Below are 25,885 nucleotides of genomic sequence, written 5' to 3' on the forward strand. Positions count from 1 at the left end.
GAGATAATTTGATGCTCCTTAAACATTAATTGACGTTCCAATCCAAAAGGAGGAACTTTATATTTTTTGGTTTCTCATGAAGCTTTGTCTTTATCTTCTGAGCCCACTAGATGGCGCTCTCTGTTCAACAAAGGGTTAACAGCACTGAAGTCAGATGTTTTGATCAGAACCCACTTAGTTTATAGGATAGAGCCTTGGTAGGGCGGAGTGTAATGTGACTATTGTCTAATGTCATCTTTACTCTGTGACATTGTGGAGGCCTTGTTGCATTTATTATCAAGTTTCCTATTTGTGTGTTGATGCTTATTCTTGATGTAAACAACCCCTATAGCTTCATTTTTTAATGTACCTTCCAGATTTGGATATGTATGTTTTTAGAGAATGCACGTTAACAATAAGGACTTAAGCATTTATTCTCAAGAACGTACCTATCTAATCTCAACTTGTTGGGCTGTGTTTAAGATTGTCACTGAGCAGTTTTTAATTTGACTTCTTTATTCCTCTTTTTCTATGTATAATGTTGATTGTTACACTAATTGATGTTTGTTATTTAGCCTTTCCACCGCAAGTTGGTCATGTGACTAATGTCAAACTCACAGCCACTCCTACTTAAGATGGCTTCTCTTTGTTACACAACTGTTTGCCTGATGAAGGTCTAGTCACCGAAACGTTGCAGCATTGAAATCATTATTTTTGCAAGTGAGACAGTGTGCGGGAGTCTTTTCTACAAGTTGTATTCTTCTCGTCCCTCTCCTACGCACTTGTTTGGAAACAGATGTGCCAAGTATTCCTTTTTTTCTCACGCTTTACCACGAGCTCTTTTCAAGAGATCAACACTAACATATAACTGCGCAGCGACGTCTGAGTCTCCTGTGAAGATGCCAAAAGGATTTTGTTCCCTGCTGTCCGTATGGAAGGCGCTGAGGCTTCCCAAGACGCAGAAGCAACGTTGGAGAGACTGCAAATGTTCCCATGTTTAAAGCCAAACGCACTTCCTGCCCTAACACTAATAATGCATCTATAGATACAACACGTCCTATTGTGGCACAAACAAACTGGAGCTCTGCAGACAAGTTCTCCTCACTTATTCCATAATGACGGGCCATGGGCAGTATGCGTGTTTTGTCCAGAGAGATGTGTGTTTGGGACACAGGGCTGGCACACCTCTCAGTACATCATTTGTATCTGTTGAAAAGCGCCGTTTCATCTCCATTAACAACCTGTCTATAACAGGATAGAAAGAGTGTGTTTTCAGGTCGTCCATGCCATCTACGCGTGCTCTTTCTAACGGGGCCTCCACAATAAAATCCTCCAGATGTGGAGCTGTTTGGGACGGTCTTCTCTCACGTGGTGGCGTCTGTGTTGCAATTCCTGTCTTTCCACACAGGCCTTCTGCTTGCTTTCGGATTTCTTTCCATGTGTCCTCTGTGCGCTTTTCTGAGAGTGCAGTGATTACAGACTGGGCCAGATCATCTGCTGCTACCAGATCAAAACTGGGGGACTGCAGCTGATCCCACATGAATTTGGTTGTTGTGAAAACATCCTGGAACAGAATGAGATGCAAAACAAACTTCTCATCAATGAATGCACTGATAGCTCTTGCCTCCATCCTCCGGTGCGGGTTTGACTGACTGATGATGTCATGCAGGGTAGCCCGGATTGCTGGGAGAGTTTTCTTCACTGCCCAGATTGCATTACACTGGCATGACCTTTGACCTTTTGGAGATACATAAAAATCATCATTTTATCCTGTCGGACATTTGTGTGAAATTTTGTCTTAATTATCTTGTGAATTATTTTTAGTTATGGCCAAACATATGTTTTGTAAGGTCACAGTGACCTTTGACCTTTGACCAACAAATTTTAATTCATTAATTATTGAGTCCAGGTGGACGTTTGTGCCAAATTTGAGGACATTCCCTTCAGGCATTCTTGAGATATTACGTTCACAAGGATGGGACTGACGGACACACGCTGGTACAGACAGACGTATGGAAGGACAACCCAAAAACATAATGCCTCTGGCCGCGGCTATCACCCATGAGGAGGCATCAAAACTGTAAAACAAGATGAATATTTTAGCAGGGCTGAAGCCTTGTATATGCATTCAAGATAGGGATGCACCATATTGGATTTTTTTGCCGATATGTAACAACTCATTTGACCAATGACCGATAACCGATAGCGATCCACTCTTCAGCAGCTAATTTTAGTGATCATCAAGTCTCTTCTGTGGTGGAATTAACATCATATTATACATGCATGCTCTTATAGTGACGGCCCACCAGCAGATGGAGACATGAAATACAGTACTCTTCAACGTACAGTACAGGCCAAAAGTTTGGACACACCTTCTCATTCAATGCGTTTTCTTTATTTTCATGACTATTTACATTGTAGATTCTCACTGAAGGCATCAAAACTATGAATGAACACATGTGGAGTTATGTACTTAACAAAAAAAGGTGAAATAACTGAAAACATTCACAGGTGTGCCTTATCAGGGTTAATTAGTGGAATTTCTTGCTTTATCAATGGGGTTGGGACCATCAGTTGTGTTGTGCAGAAGTCAGGTTAATACACAGCCGACAGCCCTATTGGACAACTGTTAAAATTCATATTATGGCAAGAACCAATCAGCTAACTAAAGAAAAACCAGTGGCCATCATTACTTTAAGAAATGAAGGTCAGTCAGTCCGGAAAATTGCAAAAACTTTAAATGTGTCCCCAAGTGGAGTCGCAAAAACCATCAAGCGCTACAACGAAACTGGCACACATGAGGACCGACCCAGGAAAGGAAGACCAAGAGTCACCTCTGCTTCTGAGGATAAGTTCATCCGAGTCACCAGCCTCAGAAATCGCAAGTTAACAGCAGCTCAGATCAGAGACCAGATGAATGCCACACAGAGTTCTAGCAGCAGACCCATCTCTAGAACAACTGTTAAGAGGAGACTGCGCCAATCAGGCCTTCATGGTCAAATAGCTGCTAGGAAACCACTGCTAAGGAGAGGCAACAAGCAGAAGAGATTTGTTTGGGCCAAGAAACACAAGGAATGGACATTAGAACAGTGGAAATCTGTGCTTTGGTCTGATGAGTCCAAATTTGAGATCTTTGGTTCCAACCGCTGTGTCTTTGTGAGACGCAGAAAAGGTGAACGGATGGATTCCACATGCCTGGTTCCCACTGTGAAGCATGGAGGAGGAGGTGTGATGGTGTGGGGGTGTTTTGCTGGTGACACTGTTGGGGATTTATTCAAAATTGAAGGCACACTGAACCAGCATGGCTACCACAGCATCCTGCAGCGACATGCCATCCCATCCGGTTTGCGTTTAGTTGGACGATCATTTATTTTTCAACAGGACAATGACCCCAAACACACCTCCAGGCTGTGTAAGGGCTATTTGACCAAGAAGGAGAGTGATGGAGTGCTGCGGCAGATGACCTGGCCTCCACAGTCACCGGACCTGAACCCAATCCAGATGGTTTGGGGTGAGCTGGACCGCAGAGTGAAGGCAAAGGGGCCAACAAGTGCTAAACACCTCTGAGAACTCCTTCAAGACTGTTGGAAAACATTTCAGGTGACTACCTCTTGAAGCTCATGGAGAGAATGCCAAGAGTGTGCAAAGCAGTAATCAGAGCAAAGGGTGGCTATTTTGAAGAAACTAGAATATAAAACATGTTTTCAGTTATTTCACCTTTTTTTGTTAAGTACATAACTCCACATGTGTTCATTCATAGTTTTGATGCCTTCAGTGAGAATCTACAATGTAAATAGTCATGAAAATAAAGAAAACGCATTGAATGAGAAGGTGTGTCCAAACTTTTGGCCTGTACTGTATGTGATATTCATTCATCGTGCAAAATAAAAAAGCATGTTGGCCGATTCAAATAGTTCATTTTAAAGCCAATATGGAGCAGTACTGATGATGTGCCCATATTATCATGCATCCCTCATAAAATGTTTGTGTTTCCAGAGAAATAACTTGACCTAACTTCAAATGAACACGGTCTGCACCATCCACCACTCTCTGTCCTGTGAACTTTCTCTTGTCTCTGTTACTTACGTTCCACACATGCTAAGACGTGGACCTTATTGGAGTGTATTAGGCTAATTCAACAGTAATTACTTGGATCACATGATAGTGACGCTTCATTATTGCCGGCACACTAAACCAAAGAAGATAGAAAAACTAAAGAGTTTGGACAAATACATACATGTACCATTAGACCTCCAACCAAAATGATGTTAAAAATGCAATTAGAAAATACAAAACATGTAAAAACAGCTCCTAAAACTGTGCACACAAATGCTTCTAGTGTCAGTCTCTTTAGTAATCTCTGATGAACTGACTGTTATTGATGAATACATGTAATATATAATGTATTCTTTACTTTTATTTAATGATGTCACATGACTTGTGTCGGCGTCATGGGTATTTAAGATGGCCACTTCCTGTTGTTGGTCAGAGTATGAGGAAGAGCTGCTGGCTCTGAACGTCACACAGCATTAAAATCCGTAGTCACATAGTTATAAAGATCCTTGTTGATGTAGTTCAGTTTATCAACCTGTTGAAAAACTGCGTCTGAGATGCTGCTGCAGTTTAATGGCTCTGTGGCGCCATCTAGTGGAGCTAAATGCTAACAACAAGTCCTGTCCCTCCTACTTCCTGTAGCTACTGTAGCCTACATGTTCAAAGGCCATCAGAGGCAGCACACCAAATAATTAAACTGCATATGTTTGAATTGTAACTCTCATACTGAATTAATTTACCAAGGTTGTGGATAAAGGTGAGTTTGAGGCAACATTTGAAATGCAGTTGCCTAAAAATGAATGATGATAGTTTCTAAACTTGACTTGTATGAATGCATTACTGAATATTTGAATGTTTGTTACAGGCTTACTGGCGCCAGGAAGCAGACTCCCCACACCTGAGGGTGCATGTGCTTCATAACTCCCCACCAGACCAGGACCAGGTGAGCAGTCAGGTGAGCAGTCAGGTGACCTGGCCTCGTAGGTATTTGAAGGTGTGTGTATTCTTTGTCTCAAGAGTTTGACACTTGAAACGTCACTTGATGTTATGAAATAGACCTATATGTTAATGGGAGCAGTGTGCAGACGCTCTTCACATGTTCTGCTTTTGTGCTTTTTTGGACATTGTGAGCACACAGAGAAAAAAGGAACAAAGGATTTGCTCATGTTAAACTAAAAACACCGTCCTCCAGACAGCTGCTGCCACGTGTGGCTACAAGTTCAGTGGTGTTCTTATCATAGTGAGGAATAATGTTCACTGACTACATTCATTTACTCTTTGATGATCAATTTGAGTTTGTCAGGCTCAGTTTGTTTGCTGGTTTTATTACTTCAGTTCCATTCACATTGTGTTTTATTTTCTTCCACAGCGTCCTGTGACACAGCCAGACCACAACAGACTTGTGAGGACATTTGAAGTTTTTCTTTGATGATGCAGCCCATAATTACTACACTCAATAAAATGTCTGCCTGAACATGATCTTAACACAATATTTGGACACATTAGCCACTCTAAAAGGTGGACAACAGCATCACTCACAGCTTACAATGTACCGTATTAAAGTCAGCATCAATCACATGAACACAGACCACTGCTGTCATCAACATGACATGATCATTAGCATAAAGCATAGAAACTTAGCATGGTGTTTTAGCAGAGTGGATTAGGAAAGAAATGTAAGATTTACACATGAAATTGCCTTTTGTGTCTCTTCTTATTTCACATTCTGTGAGCGGGTTTAGCGTTAGCTTGGCCGTGAGAGGCTAACGCTATCTCTGGATGGTGGAGTGTGAGGTGAGCCCTCATGTTCGTAGTATTCCCACAGTATTTTATTCTCATGCGACTCTGCTCATAAATCACGTGTGTCATATCCAAGTCCTCCTTTCCTTCTGTGTTAACAAAATCCAAAATAAGTCCAGACGTTTGATTTAAACACCAGCGGTGCGTTTCTTATTTCTTTCTCCGGTGCCTCCATCTTTGTTTTGATGAACTTCCTGCCAAATGCTGCTGACTGAGACCTCTGCTGACCTCACCAGGAAAATAACATCAGCACCATCTAGTGGCCCGAAAAAGCAAATGACTTTATTATTCCAGCACCAAAAGTTGTATTATAATGTGGATTTGCAAAAATGTATGATGCACATAATAAAAGATCAATACGTGGCGTCTGTGTATAGACCCAATATCGCCATGCAGAATATCGCGATACTATGCCAATGGATTTTTCTCCGCCATCCCTAATTTGCAGTGCCCGCTCTGTAGAACTGACACCAAAGTCTGGCTCATTGAACGCTGTCACTGACATCATGACCTTTGCTTCTTTTATATTTTCCTTGCTTGGTGCATGTCTACAAACTGTATGATAGTCCTGCCACTGTGAGGTGAACAGAGAGAATGTAGAGTGATCTTGTTTGATTAAACAGGTGGACCTTGTATATTTATATTAGGAATGATAAGCTGCGAGCCGAGACCACTCCCTGGGACTTTGGACACACCTGGACCAGGGAGTGTGTGTGTGTGTGTGTGTGTGTGTGTGTGTGTGTGTGTGTGTGGCACAGCCCCGCCCTCCTGCAAACACACTAACCAAAGTTTAATGCACCAAAGTAATAAAAGTCATAGACTGTTCATGATGTCCCATATCTCTCAGGCAACTGTGTGTAACTAAACAAAATTCCTATGAATAAAAGGGAGGAGGTGCCAACAGGAGGGAACACTGAGAGTCTAAAGTCAGTGTGTTCAGACTCCATTTTAAACTGCACAGAGCAGTCAGAGGAATACAGGTCGTCTGAGACACGGTGAGTGTTAATACTATAAAAATAATGATTACTGTCATTATTGATTAATCAGCTGATTTTTATTCTGAGTCATTGTTTAGTCTGTTATAGGGGAGAGTGGGGTCGGACAGTGCCGCCTATTTAGCAAGGTAGAAAGAAACTGTGTCATCCACCATGCTCAGCCACACCCTGTTCACTTTCAACCTCAAAATGGAGACCGTCTGACTATTGCTCACAATTTATTCACAGTTTTGAAATCTACAGCATGTAAGTAAATGTTTTGGCTCTTTTGTCATTTGTCTTCTACCATACTGTTTTTAGTTGTGCCACATACAAAAACATATGGTTGGAAAGTTGATTTTCAGGTCTGTCAGGTTGTGTTAGTGTTAGCTGAATGTTTGTTGGGAGCTAACACAGGGGCGTTCAGAGAATGTTGGGGGGCACTGGCAGCAATAAGTTAGAACGGGGGGCGTTGAGGTGTTTGTGTACGTCAGTGCCACATCTTCAGAGCTTCATCATCACACTTGCTTTTATCACCACCATCATCATCTGACGCTGTTTTTACAACCAGGCTTTTCCTGTTAAACACGAGGCCTGCGCGCAGCTACGGATCTGCGCGCTCCGGTGCTTCGGGCGCGCTCTTGTGTCAACTCTTTGAATGTGCGTCACAGTGAAAAGCTCTAGTACCGCGAGCAGCGGCACTTTATAGACACACAGAGAGAAAAGGGGGACTCTGCCGAGGGATTGTGGCGCAGTTTTGTTGGATAGGAAGATGTTGAGTGTACAGTCAGCTCTCCCTGCTCTTTGTTACACTGAGTTTTGGTTTCCGCCCTCAGATCAGATCAGTGCACGGACACTCCCTAAACTTTAGGCTCATCCAGAAAGAGTCCCAGCTGACATGCTGACATTGGGCAAGAGGCGGGTACACGGGGAAAAAATAATAACAATGCCTCCACGCCAACAAAAGCTGTGTTATCCATACATACATACATACAAACGTCTGTCACACTCTCTTGAATGACGTATCTCAAGAACGTCTTGAGGGACTTTCTATAAATTTGGTACAAAAGTTCACTTGGACTCAACAATAAACAAATTAGAATTTGGTGGTCAAAGGTCAAGGTCACTGTGACCTTGCGTCCGTCTCATTCTTATGAACGCAAAATCTCAAGAAGGCCTTAAGGGGCTTTCCTCAAATTTGGCGCAAATGTTAACTTGGACTAGAGGATGAACCAATTCAAATGTGGTGGTCAAAGGTCAAGGTCAGTCTGGCAAAACACGTTTTTGTCATTCACTCAAGAATTAATTCGCTAATTATGAAAAAATTTAACACAAATTTCAAACAGAATAAAATGATGACATTTTATATCCAAAAGGTCAAAGGTCAACTTCACTGTGACATCATCATGTTCTGCATAAAACACTTCTCTGGTCATTATTAAACATCATATCTCAGGAACAGAAGGGGAGACATTTGGTCAGAGACTGAGTTGGTGACACTGATCTTGAAACTGTGCTGATTGTATAGATCTTCTGTGTGTGAAGCTTCCATGTTTTCACTGGATGTAAACTGTAAGTCCAGCTTATATATATTTAAAGCCCAGCCCAGAACACGGTGTCCCAACTGTCCCAGGGAGTCAGAACTTTGGGAAAATGCACTCCTTGTACATTTAACAAAACTGTGCCTTTCACGTTTGGGTTGGGCTCTAAAAACCGGATAAATAGTTAGCAGACGCCTGTATCTGTTCAGAGATCAAATTATTTTCATTACTGTTCAAGTAGTCTGTGAGTAATCAAAGGTTATTTAGTGTCAATACAAAAGTGTCCCAACTGACCCCGCTCTCCCCTACTGTATGTCATAAAATACCCAGCCAATATGTAATCATGTCCTATAAATAAGAAGTTACTGACTTCATCACACTGTGTATGTGTGTTACAGTTCTCTCAGATTTGGGAAGATGGCTGATTTGGAGGCAGACGGGGACAGATCAGAGTCTCCAGTGTCCAGCTGTCTGTCTATGAAGAGTGACTGGTCCAAACATGATCCTCCAGTCTTCAGTAATGAACCTGGACCCTCAGACACAAAGTAAGAGACTGTTGAAAAACATGAGGGAGCTTTTTGCCTTTTGAAAGTCGTCTCACAGTGGAGCACAACATTACTCAGGAGGTTTTCATGAAGCTCCACCATGAGATATTTAAACTGTCTGTGATATGCTAGTACACGTTTGTTTACAAAGACTGGTTACTCCAATACAGTTGTTTTTTTGTTGTTTTTTTGGAAAGGTAGGTCGGTAGGTAAAACAGTTGATAGATAGAGTGGACCAGAAGTTTGTCTGAGGTTATTATGACCCACATTTATGTTCAGTGTAGGCTGTGACCTTCAGCTGCTGTAGTGATTATGACGGGACCAGAGCATGAAGTCACATGACATAATGTAGGAGCAACAAAGTCCATGTAGGGAGGTCACAGCCGAACCATGATTCTTTTCCTAAACCTAACCACACTGGTAGGGGCACTAATTTAGGAAACACTCCTGTGGGTCGTATTAGAGGGTAGGAACATAGGATCAGTGTGGTCGTATGGGTCGGAGGACTTGTTGTAATGTTACCTCTGGTCTTTACAAGGACTAATAATATGTGTAAAACATTTGTTGTTTCCACAGACAGAGAGCAGAGTCTCCAGTGTCCAGCTGTCTGTCTATGAAGAGTGACTGGTCCATGAGTCAACCTCCATACTTCAGTAATGAACCTGGACCCTCAGACACAAAGTAAGAGACTGTTGAAAAACATGAGGGAGCTTTTTGCCTTTTGAAAGTCGTCTCACAGTGGAGCACAACATTACTCAGGAGGTTTTCATGAAGCTCCACCATGAGATATTTGAACTGCCTGTGACTGAGTGTGTGAATAAAGCAAATAATTTTCAGCACAGTTTGCAGGACGAGATCTAAATAATGTGTTCATCTCCACAGAGAGAAGAAGAGGAGTCATGTTTCTGTGGAGGAGCAGCCGTCCTGCTGTAGTTTGTGTCAGGACGTCCTGAAGGATCCAGTCTCTACCAGCTGTGGACACTGGTTCTGCAGACAGTGCATCAGCTCATACTGGGACCAGTCTGCTTCATCAGGAGACTCCTCCTGTCCCCAGTGTGGAGAAAGATCCAGAACAAGAGCTGGACTGCAGACAGCCAGTCAGACCAGCACTGTACAAAGTAAGACTGTACATCTGTCTGCTGATGTCATCATGTCTGAAAACAGGATTCTTCTTGGTTTATTTGTGTTGTAAAGTGTAGACATGAAAGATTTTATAAAACTAATGTATAAAACCTTCATTTGTTTGTGTTACTTGTTTTAATGTTGGTCATGAAAATAATCAGATTCCAGATTTATTTCTTTAGTCTGACATGTTTCCTTCTCTTTCAGCAGACAGTGGTCTGCAGGAGGTTTTAGATGAACATAAGATCAGTGTGAGGAGGAGATGTGAACGTGTGACTGAAGGAAGTGATGAAACAGGAAGTGAAAGCCTCCTCAACAGGATCTACACTGAGCTCTACATCACAGAGGGACAGAGTGAAGAGGTTAATACCCAACATGAGGTGAAGCAGCTTGAGAGAGCTTCTAAGATGAAGACCCTCCATGAAACTCCAATCAAGTGTCAGCACATCTTTAAAGCCTTACCTGACCAACAGAAACACATCAGAGTGGTTCTGACCAACGGCGTCGCTGGCGTTGGAAAAACCTTCACAGTGCAGAAGTTCACTCTGGACTGGGCCGAGGGTTTGGAAAACCAAGATGTCAGTGTGGTGATTCTGCTTTCGTTCAGGGAGCTGAACTTGATCAGAGATGAGAAGTTGAGTCTTCTCACTCTGCTCCGTGTTTTCCATCCAACATTACAGAAGGTCACAGCAGAGGAGCTCGCTGTCTGTAAAGTTCTGTTCATCTTTGACGGCCTGGATGAAAGCAGACTGTCTCTGGATTTCCACAACAATGAGGTTGTGACTGATGTCACACAGAAGTCATCAGTCAACGTGCTGTTGACAAACCTCATGGAGGGGAAGCTGCTTCCCTCGGCTCTGGTCTGGATAACTTCCCGACCTGCAGCAGCCAATCAGATCCCTCCTGCATGTGTTGACAGGGTAACAGAAGTACGAGGCTTCACTGACGCCCAGAAGGAGGAGTACTTCAGGAGGAGAGTCAATGATGAAGAGCGGTCCAGCAGAATCATCTCACACATGAAGACATCCAGGAGCCTCCACATCATGTGTCTAATCCCAGTCTTCTGCTGGATCACTGCTACAGTTCTGGATCACATGTTGACTACAGAGCAGAGAGGAGAGCTGCCCAAGACCCTGACTGAGCTGTACTCACACTTCCTGTTGGTTCAGACAAAGAGGAAGAAGCACAAGTATGATGAGGGACATGAGACCAGTCCACAGGAGCTGACGGAGGCTGACAGGGACGTTCTTCTGAAGCTGGGGAGGCTGGCGTTTGAACATCTGGAGAAAGGAAACATCATGTTCTACCAAGAAGACCTGGAGCGCTGTGGTCTTGATGTCACAGAGGCCTCGGTGTACTCAGGAGTTTGTACAGAGATCTTTAAAAGAGAGTCTGTGATCTTCCAGAAAACAGTCTACTGCTTCGTTCATCTGAGCGTTCAGGAGTTTCTGGCTGCAGTCTACCTGTTCCACTGTTTCACCAACAGGAACACAAAGGTACTGGAGGACTGGGGTTGTTATACATACTTAGAGCGCTTAATGGAGAATAATTACAGATCCCTGGATGTCTTCTTAAAGAGAGCCATGGAGAAATCCCTCCAAAGTGAAAATGGTCACCTGGATCTGTTTGTCCGCTTCCTTCATGGCCTCTCTCTGGAGTCCAACCAGAGACTGTTAGGAGGCCTTTTGGGTCGGACAGACAACAGTCCAGAAATCATCCAGAGAGCCATCAACAACCTGAAGGAGATGAACACAAACAAGATCTCTCCTGACAGAAGCATCAACATCTTCCACTGTCTGCTGGAGATGAACGACCTCTCAGTACATCAGGAGATCCAAGAGTTCCTGAAGTCAGAGAACAGATCAAAGAAGGAACTCTCACAGATCCACTGCTCAGCTCTGGCCTACATGCTGCAGATGTCAGAGGAGGTTCTGGATGAGTTGGACCTGAAGAAATACAACACAACAAGGGAGGGACAACGGAGACTGATTCCAGCTGTGAGGAACTGCAGAAAGGCTGGGTAAGTCCAGATGTGATTAACATCATAAATCATTGTAGATTAGTAGTTTAATTCTTCAAATATACACACTATGAAATTCTTATTATTCATAAAATGTTCAAATGATGTGTCTGTTGTATTTTGTCACAGATGTTCTTGAGCTGTTTCAAATGCTGAGTGCAAAACATGTAGATGTTTCAGTTGGTTGTGTTTATAGCTGTTGAGTTCATCAACACAGTTTTTCTGTTTATTTCTAATCATTGTTCCAGTTTACAGTTTTTCAGCTTTATGTGATGGAGGCGCCATGTGAACCTGATAAAACAAATGATGGACTTCAGAGGTTGTTGTTGAGGTTTTATCACAGCAGCATTTCATCACAGTATGGCAGTATTTGATGGTTCTGAGTGAAAGCAGTAAAGTTATTACTCCATAAACAGATTGTGTAAGGTGTTTTATAGAATCAGACATGCAGATAATACCTGAGTTTATTCACCACTATGCTTAAACATTTAAAATAAGATCTGTATCATTTGCCAAAGGAGATTTCTGAAGTCCTAAAAACTGCTTTTATCCAGTTGTTGCTATCTCTTTTTTCATGCCTCGGCGCCGGCGACAGTCGTGGCCAGAGGCATCATGTTTTTGGGTTGTCAGTCTGTCCACGACATGTCAAGAACACCTTGAGAGGATTTCTTTAAATTTGGCACAAACGTCCAGTTGGACTTAAGAATGAACTGATTAGATTTCGGTGGTCAAAGGTCAAGATCACTGTGACCTCACAGAATATGTTTTTGGCCATAACTCAAGAATTCATTCACTAATTATGACAAAACTTCACACTAATGTCTAACAGGATAAAATAATGAAGTGATGAGATTTTATATCCAAAAGGTCAAAGGTCAACTTCACTGTGACATCATCATGTTCTGCATAAAACACTTCTCTGGTTATTATTAAACATCATATCTCAGGAACAGAAGGGGAGACATTTGGTCAGAGACTGAGTTGGTGACACTGATCTTGAAACTGTGCTGATTGTATAGATCTTCTGTGCTGTCGGGTTGAAGATGTGTGTGAAGCGTCTGTGTTTTAGAATAAGTAGCTTCTTTGCAGCAACATCCATATTTGAATCATTGTCTACTGTCATGGACACATATGAGCCTGGACAGACATGGATGTAAACTGTAAGTGTAACTTGACTGGTGAAGCATACGACCACGAGGCAGTAATTCTGGTCATGAATCAGCTTTTAATTCATTTGAATTCTTTGTGTTTTTTTTTATTCTTAACTATTTTCAGTCCATCAAAACAGGATATTTCAAACTGTTTTATCATCAAATCCATAAAGTAAATATAAAGTGTCTCTTTGACAATAACAGATTTTGTAATATATGTGTCATGTCAGATTTAGTGGGTGTGAACTCTCAGAGACTCACTGTGAAGTCGTGGCCTCAGCTCTGAAGTCCAACCCCTCCCATCTGAGAGAGCTGGACCTGAGTGACAACAGGGACCTGCAGGATTCAGGAGTGAAGCAGCTGTGTGCTGGACTGGAGAGTCCAAACTGTAGACTGGAGACTCTGAGGTCAGTTCACTTGCTTATGTAGGTGTTTGTTTGTTTGTTTTTGGATATATATAATATAAATCCTTGACTGAGGTTATAAAGCTTTCAGTGTTTTCAGAAATGTTGTGTCTTTCCAAATGGCTGAACAGTTGGTTATGAAAGGCAGAGAAATGATGATTTAGAACATTTAGACACCATCAAGTTTGAGATTTATCCAAAGAGAATTTAAGATTCCTGAGGTTCTGAGGTTTCTTTGTTTTCATGTTAACGTCACATAATCATTTGAAGTCACAGACCTTTAGACTGCAACAATAAGCAAATAAATAGTCTGCACTGGAAACATCTTGGACTTTAAGGACAGGTTGATATTCTTTCACACTCACACGCCCATTAGGACTGCACCATTAATGATCTGGATTCATACGTCTATGTGATCTCATTTGTAAATGACAAGCATTCACTGGCTCCTGTTTCCCTATGCATCCATGTGTTGACTGATGTGCTGTGGAACAATCCCAGTTGCTATCAAGTGTTTCCTCTATCAGTGGGATCCCCCACCCCCCTGAAAGAAAGCAAATATTTTATTGATGTTATTGACCTTGTTTATGTGCACTGCTTTGATTTGAGCTCAGTGTGAGAGTCTTTACTGTGTTTTCCTGTCGCTGGGCTGCGTTTCTCTCCCTCCTCCTCGACCCACACAGGTGACGTTACTTGAGTTAACAGCCTCTGGTTACATCACTGTAAGTGGAATAAAATCTTCCAAACGTGTCATTTCTTATTGTAATCCACCTAAAAGCAAAGACAGACACATGTGGACTCCAAACTAGTGGAGCTGAAGCTGACAGGCTCCGCCCCCTCCAACAAGCGTGTGTTGAGGCTCAACTGGTGTCTGTGCAGCAGCCCAGAGTTTTCAAAGTGTCTGTGTGTTCACAAGTTTTGTATCTTTGAACTGAATCTCTGTGGTTTGAAGTTTAGTTTCTCTCCTGCGTTGCTGTTTGTACTTTCAGATATCTGCCTTATTTTACCGTTTCATGTTCGCTGTCAGACGGATAAGATTCGTATGAAGTCACTGCAGATGAAAACCCAATATTTTCTGCTTTGGCTGCTTCACAATAAAAGCTAAACAAAGCTAAAATAACAAAACAACATGGGACTTTTATTGTGAAGAATTTATAGGAAATGACACGTCCACTGTTTTACAGCCGCATAACTCAAGACAAGCGTCATATAATGGTCAGTGTGTGTTATTTATTCTAAAGCTGAAACTTTACATTCTATGTTTTATGCCTCTCTGCTGGAGATAGCCGTGACTGGAGACATTATGTTTTCAGGTTGTTCGTCCGTCTGTCCGTCCCATTTTAGTGAAAGTGGTATCTCAAAAATGTCTCAAGGGAATTTCTTCCAATTTGGCACAAACGTCCACCTGGACTCAAAGATCAAATTATTAGATTTTGGTGGTCAAAGATTAAAGGTCAAGGTCACTGTGACCTCACAAAATACGGTTTTGGCCATAACTTAAGAATTCATATGCTAATGATGACAAAACTTCACACTAATGTCTAACAGGATAAAATAATGAATGATGACATTTTATATCCAAAAGGTCAAAGGTCAACTTCACTGTGACATCATAATGTTCTGCATAAAACACTTCTCTGGTCATTATTAAACGTCATATCTCAGGAACAGAAGGGGAGACATTTGGTCAGAGACTGAGTTGGTGACACTGATCTTGGGTGTCCACCTTGAAATGATGTTGATTGTATCGATCTTCTGTGCTGTCGGGGGACAATGGATGTGAAGCATCCATGTGTTTACAGACATGGATGTAATGAGAAACTTGACTGGTGCACAGAGGCATACATTTTATTATAACAGACTCTGAAGATTACGTCCAGCACTTTAGTAAATGTTATATATAAGTCAAGTACTTTGATATGTCCTATGTTAATGTCATCTGTTTAAAGCCCTGTGGTCTTAGTGCGCATGCGCCCGCGCATGCAGCCCGTTGCAGTCGCTCCTGCTTGTTTTCTTGGTTTTCTTACTTTTTTTGCTTTATTAAGTTTGGTATTTGTGCTGGCTTTTTGTGATTGTCATTTTGAAACTATGCCCTCTCAAAACATGCTGATTGAGAGAGTTGTACTCGTTTTCCTCACCCTGGAATTACTTATTTCATTCGGACCAGGACTGCACCGAGAGCAGTAAGCGCAAAGGAGGGGGGCTTGCTGTTCTAGTAAATAACCGCTGGTGCAGTCCTGACCATATTTCCATTAAGGAATGTATCTGTTGCCCGGACATTGAACTGTTTGCTGTTGGACTCAGGCCGTATTATTTGCCCAGGGAGTTTTCACATGCAATTATTGTAACTGTTTACATCCCCCCCTCTGCCAACCCGACGTCGGCATGTGACGTCATTCACTCCGCTATAGCCCGCCTGCAGACTAAACACCCGAGTGCCTTTATAGCTATCTCGGGTGACTTCAACCATGTCACCATGGCAACAACATTGCCCACATTCACACAGTATGTGAGCTGCCCTACCAGAGAGGAGAGGACACTGGACTTGCTGTATGCAAACGCCAAAGATGCATACAGCTGCTCTCCCCTCCCCCCTCTGGGTAGGTCAGACCACAATCTGGTGCACCTCAACCCCTGCTATGTACCACTAGTCAAGAGCCAGCCTGCGACCATGAGGACAGTGAGGAGATGGTCGGAGGAGACTTATGAGACACTGCAGGGCTGTTTTGGTGCGACAGACTGGCAAGCACTCTGTGAGCCACATGGGGAGGACATCGACGGGCTCACAGAATGCATCACGGACTACATCAGTTTCTGTGTGGACTCCACTGTCCCAGCCAGGACTGTCAATTGTTACCCAAATAACAAACCGTGGGTAACAAAGGACATCAAAGTCATCCTCAACTCAAAGAAGAGGGCCTTCAGAGCTGGTAACAGGGAGGAGGTGAGAACAATACAGGGGGAGCTGAAGATGAAGATCAGGGAGGCTAAGGAGAGGTACAGGAGGAAGCTGGAGAGGAAACTCCAGCACAACAACATGAGAGAGGTCTGGAGTGGAATGAGGACCATCACTGGCTTCAGGACCAACAACCACAGAGGAGTTGAAGGCAGCATGGACAGGGCCAATGAACTGAATCTGTTTTTTAACAGATTTGACACTGCTGGACCTGCCCATCCCCCCCCTGACTCTTCTGCTGTCTGTCTTGGTCAACCATCTCCCACTCCGCCCTCCTCCCCCACTCCTCCCTCTCACACCTCAACACCCTCCTGCTTGACCCCTCCTCCTCCTCCTCACACCTCATCCCCCCGTGGTCAGACTGACTGCTCTCTCCATCATGAGGACTACACCCCTCCCCCACGTGTCGTCACCTCCACAATGTGCTTCACTGCTGACCATGTGAGAAGACAGCTGATGAGACTCCACTCAAATAAGGCTGCAGACCCTGATGGTGTCAGCCCCAGGGTGCTCAAAGCCTGTGCCCCCCAGCTATGTGGAGTACTTCAGCATGTCTTCAACATGAGCCTTAGTCTCCAGAGGGTCCCCTTGCTGTGGAAGACATCCTGCCTCGTTCCTGTGCCAAAGATGTTGCGTCCCAATGGCTCCAAGGACTACAGACCCGTGGCATTGACCTCCCACATCATGAAGACCCTGGAGAGACTCGTCTTGGAGCAGCTCCGGCCCATGGTCAAGCCACTTTTGGACCCCCTCCAGTTCGCCTATCAGCCCCGACTTGGAGTTGAGGACGCCATCATCTACCTGCTCAACCGTGTCTACGCCCACCTGGACAAGCCGGCGAGCACTGTGAGGGTCATGTTTTTTGACTTCTCTAGTGCGTTCAACACCATCCGTCCAGCTCTACTGGGTGACAAGCTGACAGCAATGCAGGTGGATGCCCCCCTGGTGTCCTGGATTGTAGACTACTTGACTGGCAGACCACAGTATGTGCGCTTGCAACGCTGTGTGTCAGACAGAGTGGTCAGCCGGGGCCCCGCAGGGGACTGTCCTCTCTCCCTTCCTCTTCACCCTCTACACCACGGACTTCAGCTATTGCACTGAGACCTGCCATCTTCAGAAGTTTTCTGATGACTCTGCTATAGTTGGATGTATCACCAAGGGTGATGATGATGAGTACAGGGCAGATGTGGATAACTTTGTCACATGGTGTGAGCAGAACCATCTGTAGCTCAACGTGGGAAAGACAAAGGAACTGGCTGTGGATCTGAGGAGGACCAAGACACCGCTGATCCCTGCTTCCATCCAGGGGGTCAGTGTGGACACTGTAGAGGACTATAAGTACCTGGGGGTACACACTGACAATAAACTGGACTGGGTTAAGAACACTAACGCTCTCTACAGGAAGGGCCAGAGCCGTCTCTATTTTCTGAGGCGACTGAGGTCCTTCAACATCTGCCAGACTATGCTCAGGGTTTTCTGTGAGTCTTTGGTGGCCAGTGCTATCCTCTATGCTGTTGTGTGCTGGGGCAGCAAGCCGAGGGTGGCGGACGCCAACAGACTCAACAAACTGATCCACAAGGCCAGTGACGTTGTGGGAACGGAGTGTGACTCTCTGATGGTGGTGTCAGAGAGTAGAATGCTGTCTAAGCTACAAACCATCTTGGACAATCATACCCACTCCACCATGTGCTGGTCAGGCACAAGAGTTCTTTCAGTGGGAGACTCATACCACCAAGATGTACCACTGAGCGCCACAGGAAATCATTCCTGCCTGTGGCCATCAAACTGTACAACTCCTCCCTCTGAGTGGTGACTCAGAGGGAGTGAGACTTTTTCACACACTGCAATAATTTAATTTAACTTGTGCAATAACCCCATTCACCCTGACTGTATATATTCTGTTTGTGTAAATAATCTTGTTCAGTTTACAATATATATATGTATATATATATATATTTATTTACGTTTATGTTTGTTAATAATTCCTGTTTATTTAACTATATATTTGTTAATACTACTGTTTAAATTTCTCATATTTTTGCGCATCTTTCCTCTCTTGCAAGGAGCACCTGTAACATAAATAATTTCCCCTCGGGGATCAATAAAGTATTTCTGATTCTGATTCTGATAGACAGTAGGCATCTCAGACGTTTTGTTATCTTAGCCACCATCTTGACTGTAAGGAAGTCAGGAGGGACAACTCCAGCGGTCACAGCTGAGCAGCATGTGTTGTTGTCTAGAGTCACAGCTGTAATGCAGTCGCCTGGCAGAGGTCTGCACTCTACTGAGTGCACTTTGTAGTTGATGTCTGTAATCATTCCTTCTGTCCATACTGTCTGTGAAGCAGTCCCTTTATAACCTGACTCCAGTGTTACCAGATGGAGGACAAAATCCACAGTCTTGTTCTGTGTAAAAGTTCAGTTTAAACTAATATGAGGCTTCAGACGTCTGAGTTACAGTCAGTATTTAGTGTTTGACAGTGTTTTTCTTGTTGAGCTGCAGAGGAGGAACAGTAACTCAAAGAGGGAGTTTGGGGCTAAACAGTCTGTAACTTTGGTCCACACCCTCTTGATTTGGATAACTCAGACTGCTGAAGCTTCATATTAGTTTCATCTGAACTTATGAAGACATTTCTTACAGTGTAGCTGAGTTAAGAAGAGACCACTTCACACTCAGTATGGACAGGAGGAATATTTACTGCCACCAATAACTCTATTAATGTGCATGTGGCTGCTGAACAAACTTGAACAAATGTGTCCCTCTCCTTTTTATTCCATATACAAATACAGTATGAAGGTCATGTAAGAAATGAATGAATGAACAGTTTTAGTCCAACGTGTCTGATTTGATATTGATCCTCTAAATACAGACTTGACTGAGATCAGCAGCATGTTGTTAATCTGTGTTGATATGAATAGGTGAATGAATGTTGTGGTGACATTTGGATGATGTCTGTAGAAGACTGACATCATGATGATCCACAATAACACAATGACAAAGTCACTCTACTCAGTTTAGGGCAAAGCTCATTGATCAGGACATAGTAATGTTGAGCTACACATTTAACACCTGAACACATCTGATTGCTTTATTAATGATTTTTATCTACATCATTTATTCTTTATTCAGACTGAGTTACTGCAGGTTGTCAGAGATCAGCTGTGTTTCATTGACCTCAGCTCTGAAGTCCAACCCCTCCCATCTGAGAGAGCTGGAGCTGAGCTTCAACTACAAGTTGCAGGATTCAGGAGTGAAGCAGCTGTGTGATTTTCTGGAGAGTCCACACTGTAAACTGGAGACTCTGAGGTCAGACACCATTTTTTACTCCTGTGCTGAGATTATTATGATGTGAAAGTTGTGTTGACACTAAACTGCAGACATCAGGCTGATATTATACTGATCCACAATGAAGTCTATTTGTCTTGTTCAGTGGTTTAATCCATTGACTGTGGCAGAGCAATGTGGAGCTAAAACCTTAAAGATAAACTCTGCAGGATCTTCCTTAAAAACATTGTATAGACTCATACAGAAATAATCCCTCTCAATCATCACTTATGAGCCACTCTCAGTGTGTGCTGGTGTATTTATCTGCAGAGACTCTGCCCTCTGCCTGTGTTTTCTTACTTTCTTCTTATTGTCTGTGTTTGGGAAGTTTCTGGGCGTGTACCCCCACAGCGCTCAGGTGAGCTCAGGGCTTTATAAAAAGGTGGGGACCAGATGCCAGACTGTAAGCAGCAGGAATCAAAGAGATACAACACCTGAAAGAAATGCAAATTTAGCAAGAAGAAATGCCAATCAAGAATGAATCTGGGATTGGCTTTTACCTTCACCTGAGCTGTTGAACATGTTTATAAATGGTAACCAACAATCCTGCATAACATAACTTTAATTTCAGCAGAAAAATGACTGGATTATTCGCTCCTAACCTGTAAACCAGAGGTGTCAAACGTACTGCCCGTGGGCCGAAACCGACACACCAGAGGAGCTCATCTGGTTCTTCGGCTGGCTGAATGAAAGAGACAATCATACCTTCAATATTCTTGTCAGCTAATGTCAACAGCTGTTTATATCCCATCATAATATTCTTACAGGGTTTTATTTGATACTTAATGCAATAGTTGCTCTTTATAAGTCCCAACATTACATTAGTTCAGATTATGTTAGAAAGTACAGCTGGTCTCAAGAAGTGTAACAGCCACCTCTCTATTGGTTGAAACTCTAAACCAGCACAAAAATGACAATTAGCAACATAAGCCACCATGTTCTGAACAGACACATTATAAACACTGTGACTTTGTATTAATACACAGTCACATTTGCATTCTGGAGCATATAGGCCTAACAGAAAACACAATACTTGTAAATAAACACTAGATCAGCACTAGACAGGCATGATGGGAAATGAGGGCGCTCCCATTGTTTCTAGACTCTCAGCACCGACACCAAGGTAGGCATCACAGTTAAAAAGGTGGAGCAGAGTCAGGCGGTGTGCTCACAGTAATAGTTGCAAACTATGAGATACATTGCTGAAAAGTTAAACACTGGTTAAGTTTTATTTAAAGTCAAATATAATCCTGCCGCTGACAGCTGTCATGTTACTCATGTTTATCATATCTGTTTGCAGTGTTAGTGAGGTAGCTACCCAGCTACAGCTAGTCAGTACAGTTAGTAATGTAGCAGAGTGAACTACAGTCAAGCTGGCAGTCACTCTAACCTCCATGGTGACATCAGCTAATGCTACAACTGTAGTGCATCCATGTACTGACATTAATGTGTGTTACATTGAATAATGCCTTCAAACAGCCCAGATGGAGCTGATGGGGGAGCTAGTGACAGACTGAGCAAAGTTAGCAGAATGATCACTCTTGATTTTCAAATTAAGCTGTTATAAAATACATAACATTATAGAAATACAATTAATTGAATTATATTCAGAATAAGAGTCAAATTAATTACCAGTGTTCCTTATAAATTAAAAAGTAAATACCACTAACTTGTGAGGGAAATGTCTTTATTCTTTGATTTTTGTGTTGCTGGAAATGAAAATGAAAAAGATTATTCCTGATGTTGAGGACATGTCTGACAACATACAGACACAGAACTCAAGTATTTTTACTGTATCAGTATTTTGAGATATTCCAGAGTAAAAGTCCCACATTTCTACCTTGAAAATCTAAACAACTGGAAGTGCCATCAAAAACAAAGAAAAAGAAGAAAAGTTGCTCTATAATTCCTGACAATATCTGAAATACTTGTGTTCAGGACATTTCACACGACACCATTCCTGATAATCAAGCATCTCTACTGCATCAAAGTGTATTAACAGCCCTGCTTTAAACACTTGATTTCAACTTAAATTTACCCTCATGATTCTTTAAATAAGTGATTTGTGTTTGGCTGCACAACATGAGTTAGTGATGATGGAGCCACTGGTGGAGCTGGCAGAGTTTAAGAGGTGAAGTCACTACATCTTTATTGAAGTAGCAGCACGTTGTCAATGATATTTATGAGAGCTGTTTTTCACTTTTTGTATTTTCCAGTCTTTAACCTGCATCCTGTTGGGATCAGCACAATAACACAATGACAAAGTCACTCTACTCAGTTTAGGGCAAAGCTCATTGATCAGGACATAGTAATGTTGAGCTACACATTTAACACCTGAACACATCTGATTGTTTTATTAATGATTTTTATCTACATCATTTATTCTTTATTCAGACTGAGTGACTGCAGATTGTCAGAGATCGACTGTGTTTCTCTGGCCTCAGCTCTGAAGTCCAACCCCTCCCATCTGAGAGAGCTGGACCTGAGTGGAAACAACAAGCTGCAGGATTCAGGAGTGAAGCAGCTGTGTGATTTTCTGGAGAGTCCACACTGTAAACTGGAGACTCTGAGGTCAGACACCATTTTTTACTCCTGTGCTGAGATTATTATGATGTGAAAGTTGTGTTGACACTAAACTGCAGACATCAGGCTGATATTATACTGATCCACAATGAAGTCTATTTGTCTTGTTCAGTGGTTTAATCCATTGACTGTGGCAGAGCAATGTGGAGCTAAAACCTTAAAGATAAACTCTGCAGGATCTTCCTTAAAAACAGTGTATAGACTCATACAGAAATAATCCCTCTCAATCATCACTTATGAGCAGGGGCGGACTGGGGCAAAAAAGCAGCCTGGGAATTTGGTACCTGACCGGTCCACTCTCCAGGGATCGGGGCGGGGATGCTGGCGGTGGATGCATGATCATCTTCAGTCTAGATAAGAGATTGTTTATGTTAGTAAACCACTTAAACAACACTATCAGTGAAATGTAAAAATGGTAGAATTTAATAGTAGTACACTATTATGGTGTTAAGCACGTTTTAATGAATGTTTAATTCATTACTGTAGATGAATTAAAAAATGCTATGTATGAATATGGCTTTACCTGGACTAGTACGACCAGGCTGCTCTCCTCTCCCTCCCTGCCACAGTCCTTCTGTGGGGATGGTGACTCAACCTGGCAGGAGATGTGAAGAGAGACATTAGGTTGAAGTTTTGGGCAATTCCCAAAAGAAGAGGTGAAAAAAAAGCTGTATTACAATAAACAGTAATATAGGTAATGGAAAAATAGTGTTTTGATTGATAAGTAAACACAGGTGAAAAAAGTGCACTGTGTAATGTAATGTACTATATGTGTATCATTCCCAAGTAGGGAAGAGCCACCACAATTGTAACGTTTTTCACCTCTCACTCTATTACTTAAAGATCGTTTTACCTACATATGTAATATTTTCAGGCAAAGCACCAACACATGTCTGCTATCATAAACCACTTAAAGTTTTTCAATTGATAAAACAGGTCTTGAGTAATAAAACTGAAAGCGGACTCTGTCCGATGTTACAACTGAGGCGCGTTTGAGTGTTAATTGTAACAGCAGGAGTTACAATTGTTACAATTAAACTCATCGTTTTCAGGTCAAATCAATTATATTTCATTCAGGCAACTGTTTAACATTTCTTTCATACCAAGAATGTGATAAGAATGTATAAAAAATATTGTATATTACTAAAACTTACCGGATGTACCAGTTGGAGCGTTTGTGTGAATTCCTTGATAGGAAATGGCTACAATAGGCTACAATAACATTTGCCTACAGACAGAACCAAATAGGTTAGCCTATTACATTTCAAGGTAGGACTAGGCCTACATCTCAGTGCAAAGAACATCATAATGTGTGCAGTTCAGCATCTAGTGCATTTTTTAAAAGGTAAAACTGCAATAATAGGCTACCAATTTAAAGGTAAAACTGACCTCGGTGGCGTAAAGAATATGCCACACAGAACAAAGTGCATACACACAGCATCCAGAAATATTAAAAGATAAGATAAGATAAGATAAGATAAGATAAGATAAGATAAGATACACCTTTATTGATCTCACAATTGAGAAATTCCAGTGTTGCAGCAGTCAAGGGGAAAGTCAGATTAAAGATTAAAAAGATTAAAGATATAAAAAAAATGTGTTCACATTTGCTAGGCTATAAGGCAGAGAACAAAGTAAAAATCAGTCTACAACTTACACAACAAAACCAACACGACAGAACATTTCCCCCATACACACTTTATAGTCTTTGGCCACTCTTCGCACAGACAGCCCCCCTTTTAACACCTCTTCTGATGCTGCCTTTAGCACATCAGCTGATATCAAGCCCCTTTTTCTGGTCCTTTGTGGGGACATTCTGTAAAACAAACAAAAAAGCAAACAAAGAGCAGAATTATTCAAGCTGCGCTTGCAAATATGTGCCGTCGTCTCAAATGTAGCATGTTGTTGTGCCGTACAAGGATTTCTAACAAAGGCTTACACTTTATCCATAAACTTTTGGGCCTACATGTAACAATCAAAGCCTGAGACCACATGTTGGCGCCCAAAAGAACAAAGGAATCAGTCAACCCCCTTTCTCTGTGTGAATCAGCTGATTCAACCCCCAACACAGCACCCCAGCTGACCAGCAGAGGGCCCTTGAAATACACAGCTCCCATTGGGTGAAATCCGCCACGGCCAACCCCGCACCGATGACGTCACGCCGGGGTATATCATCACAAAGCGTACCTGAGGGAGACGCTTCTGGTTGTGATCCTCATAGCCAATAGAAGTACCCACAACTGTTCCTAAAGCTTAGCAACTCGTCCCACGTGGCGAACGCTTTAGAAAGAGTTATTACTGTGCACAGTTAGACGCGTTTTAGGCCTACGGATTTCCCTCGCTGGTCGAGCTGATCTCCTCTCCCTCACTCTGTGCGCCGAGGAACACAGAGTAGCCCGGTACGAGACCACGGATTGACCCTCTCACCCGGATGCCCGCGGATGCGAAGTTTGGTAGATAACAAGGACTGCCTGCTTCAAGAAGAAGGGCAAGGACCCCCTTCTTTCCCCGAGTGATTCCCCGCTACGAGCCAGAATTAACTCGCCTCGCCAGAGACTTGCCCCCTCGCCGAGGACCCGTTAGCCGCTGTGAGCCGCTAACCACTTCACCTCTGCCGTAACAAAGGACGCACGAGGAACGACCGACACATCACTTCACCTTCTGCAACAGTAAGAGGCTTTAGCTCTGGGCAGATATTAGTTAGTGTGTGTTTTCTTTTTAAGTTTGTAAGGGCTTGTTGATACGGACCATCGCGTCCGAATTTGGCTGCACTGATATTGTAAAAATATTGCCTGTGTTGGTGCTGTCTGTTATTCTCCTGCTCGTTTGTGTCTGCTTGTAATACGTAGTGATCCGACCTCGTCGGACCGCTATTGTGTCGCCCCGCACACGGGATTGATCAGTACTTCGGCTGTGTTGGTTCAATGTCCAGATTCACGCAGCTCACCAGCTGAGCCGAGCGCGTCTCTGCGTAACACAGACGGGTTACGGCATCTCGATACCGCCTGCGTGACCACACTGCTGAGTGCTTCCCTTTCTCTCTTCCACTAACCTACACTTGGAGCCGAGCAATTTGAACTTCCCTCTCTACCCGCTCTCCTCCTTTTTGAGTCGCGTGCTTTCTTGGCGAGCCGCTACTGCGTGACGTAGCTTGCTGCGTCACAGCCGCCATCTTGCTACGCTCACACGCCTCTCTCTCTCACACACCCACTCGCTCAGACGTACATACACATACACACACACACACACACACACACACACACACACATTCTCGCTCACTCACCCACTTTCTCCCACACCCTCATACATCCCCCCCCCCCCCCCCCCCCCCCCACACACACACACACACACACCCTTTTTGATGCTTGCTGGTTGATTCAGTAGTGTTTTATAGTTGATAGGGTTTATGGAGCAATGTTGATGTTGGTTGTAA

The 25,885-nt window shown here is 43.0% G+C and overlaps 1 protein-coding gene and 2 long non-coding RNA genes across 3 annotated transcripts in view; all 3 read left to right on the forward strand.

Moving 5' to 3' along the window:
• The window catches only part of LOC144459647 (uncharacterized), a 52,177-nt gene that overhangs the window by 23,413 nt on the left and 2,879 nt on the right, over positions 1 to 25,885 (forward strand). The window contains 5 exon segments of the mRNA XM_078164039.1: positions 9,775 to 10,010; positions 10,225 to 12,034; positions 13,416 to 13,592; positions 19,675 to 19,851; positions 22,264 to 22,440. Of these exon segments, the coding sequence (XP_078020165.1) occupies positions 9,775 to 10,010; positions 10,225 to 12,034; positions 13,416 to 13,592; positions 19,675 to 19,851; positions 22,264 to 22,440 (2,577 nt within the window).
• Positions 4,697 to 5,710, forward strand: LOC144459656 (uncharacterized). The gene is made up of 3 exons (XR_013488497.1): positions 4,697 to 4,789; positions 4,898 to 4,987; positions 5,402 to 5,710. It is a non-coding gene; the product is annotated as an uncharacterized LOC144459656 (long non-coding RNA).
• LOC144459648 (uncharacterized) lies at positions 6,688 to 7,717 on the forward strand. Its single transcript, XR_013488487.1, has 3 exons — positions 6,688 to 6,827; positions 6,908 to 7,073; positions 7,643 to 7,717. It is a non-coding gene; the product is annotated as an uncharacterized LOC144459648 (long non-coding RNA).

The sequence above is a fragment of the Epinephelus lanceolatus genome, chromosome 22, assembly GCF_041903045.1.
Source record: "Epinephelus lanceolatus isolate andai-2023 chromosome 22, ASM4190304v1, whole genome shotgun sequence".
Taxonomy (NCBI): domain Eukaryota; kingdom Metazoa; phylum Chordata; class Actinopteri; order Perciformes; family Serranidae; genus Epinephelus; species Epinephelus lanceolatus.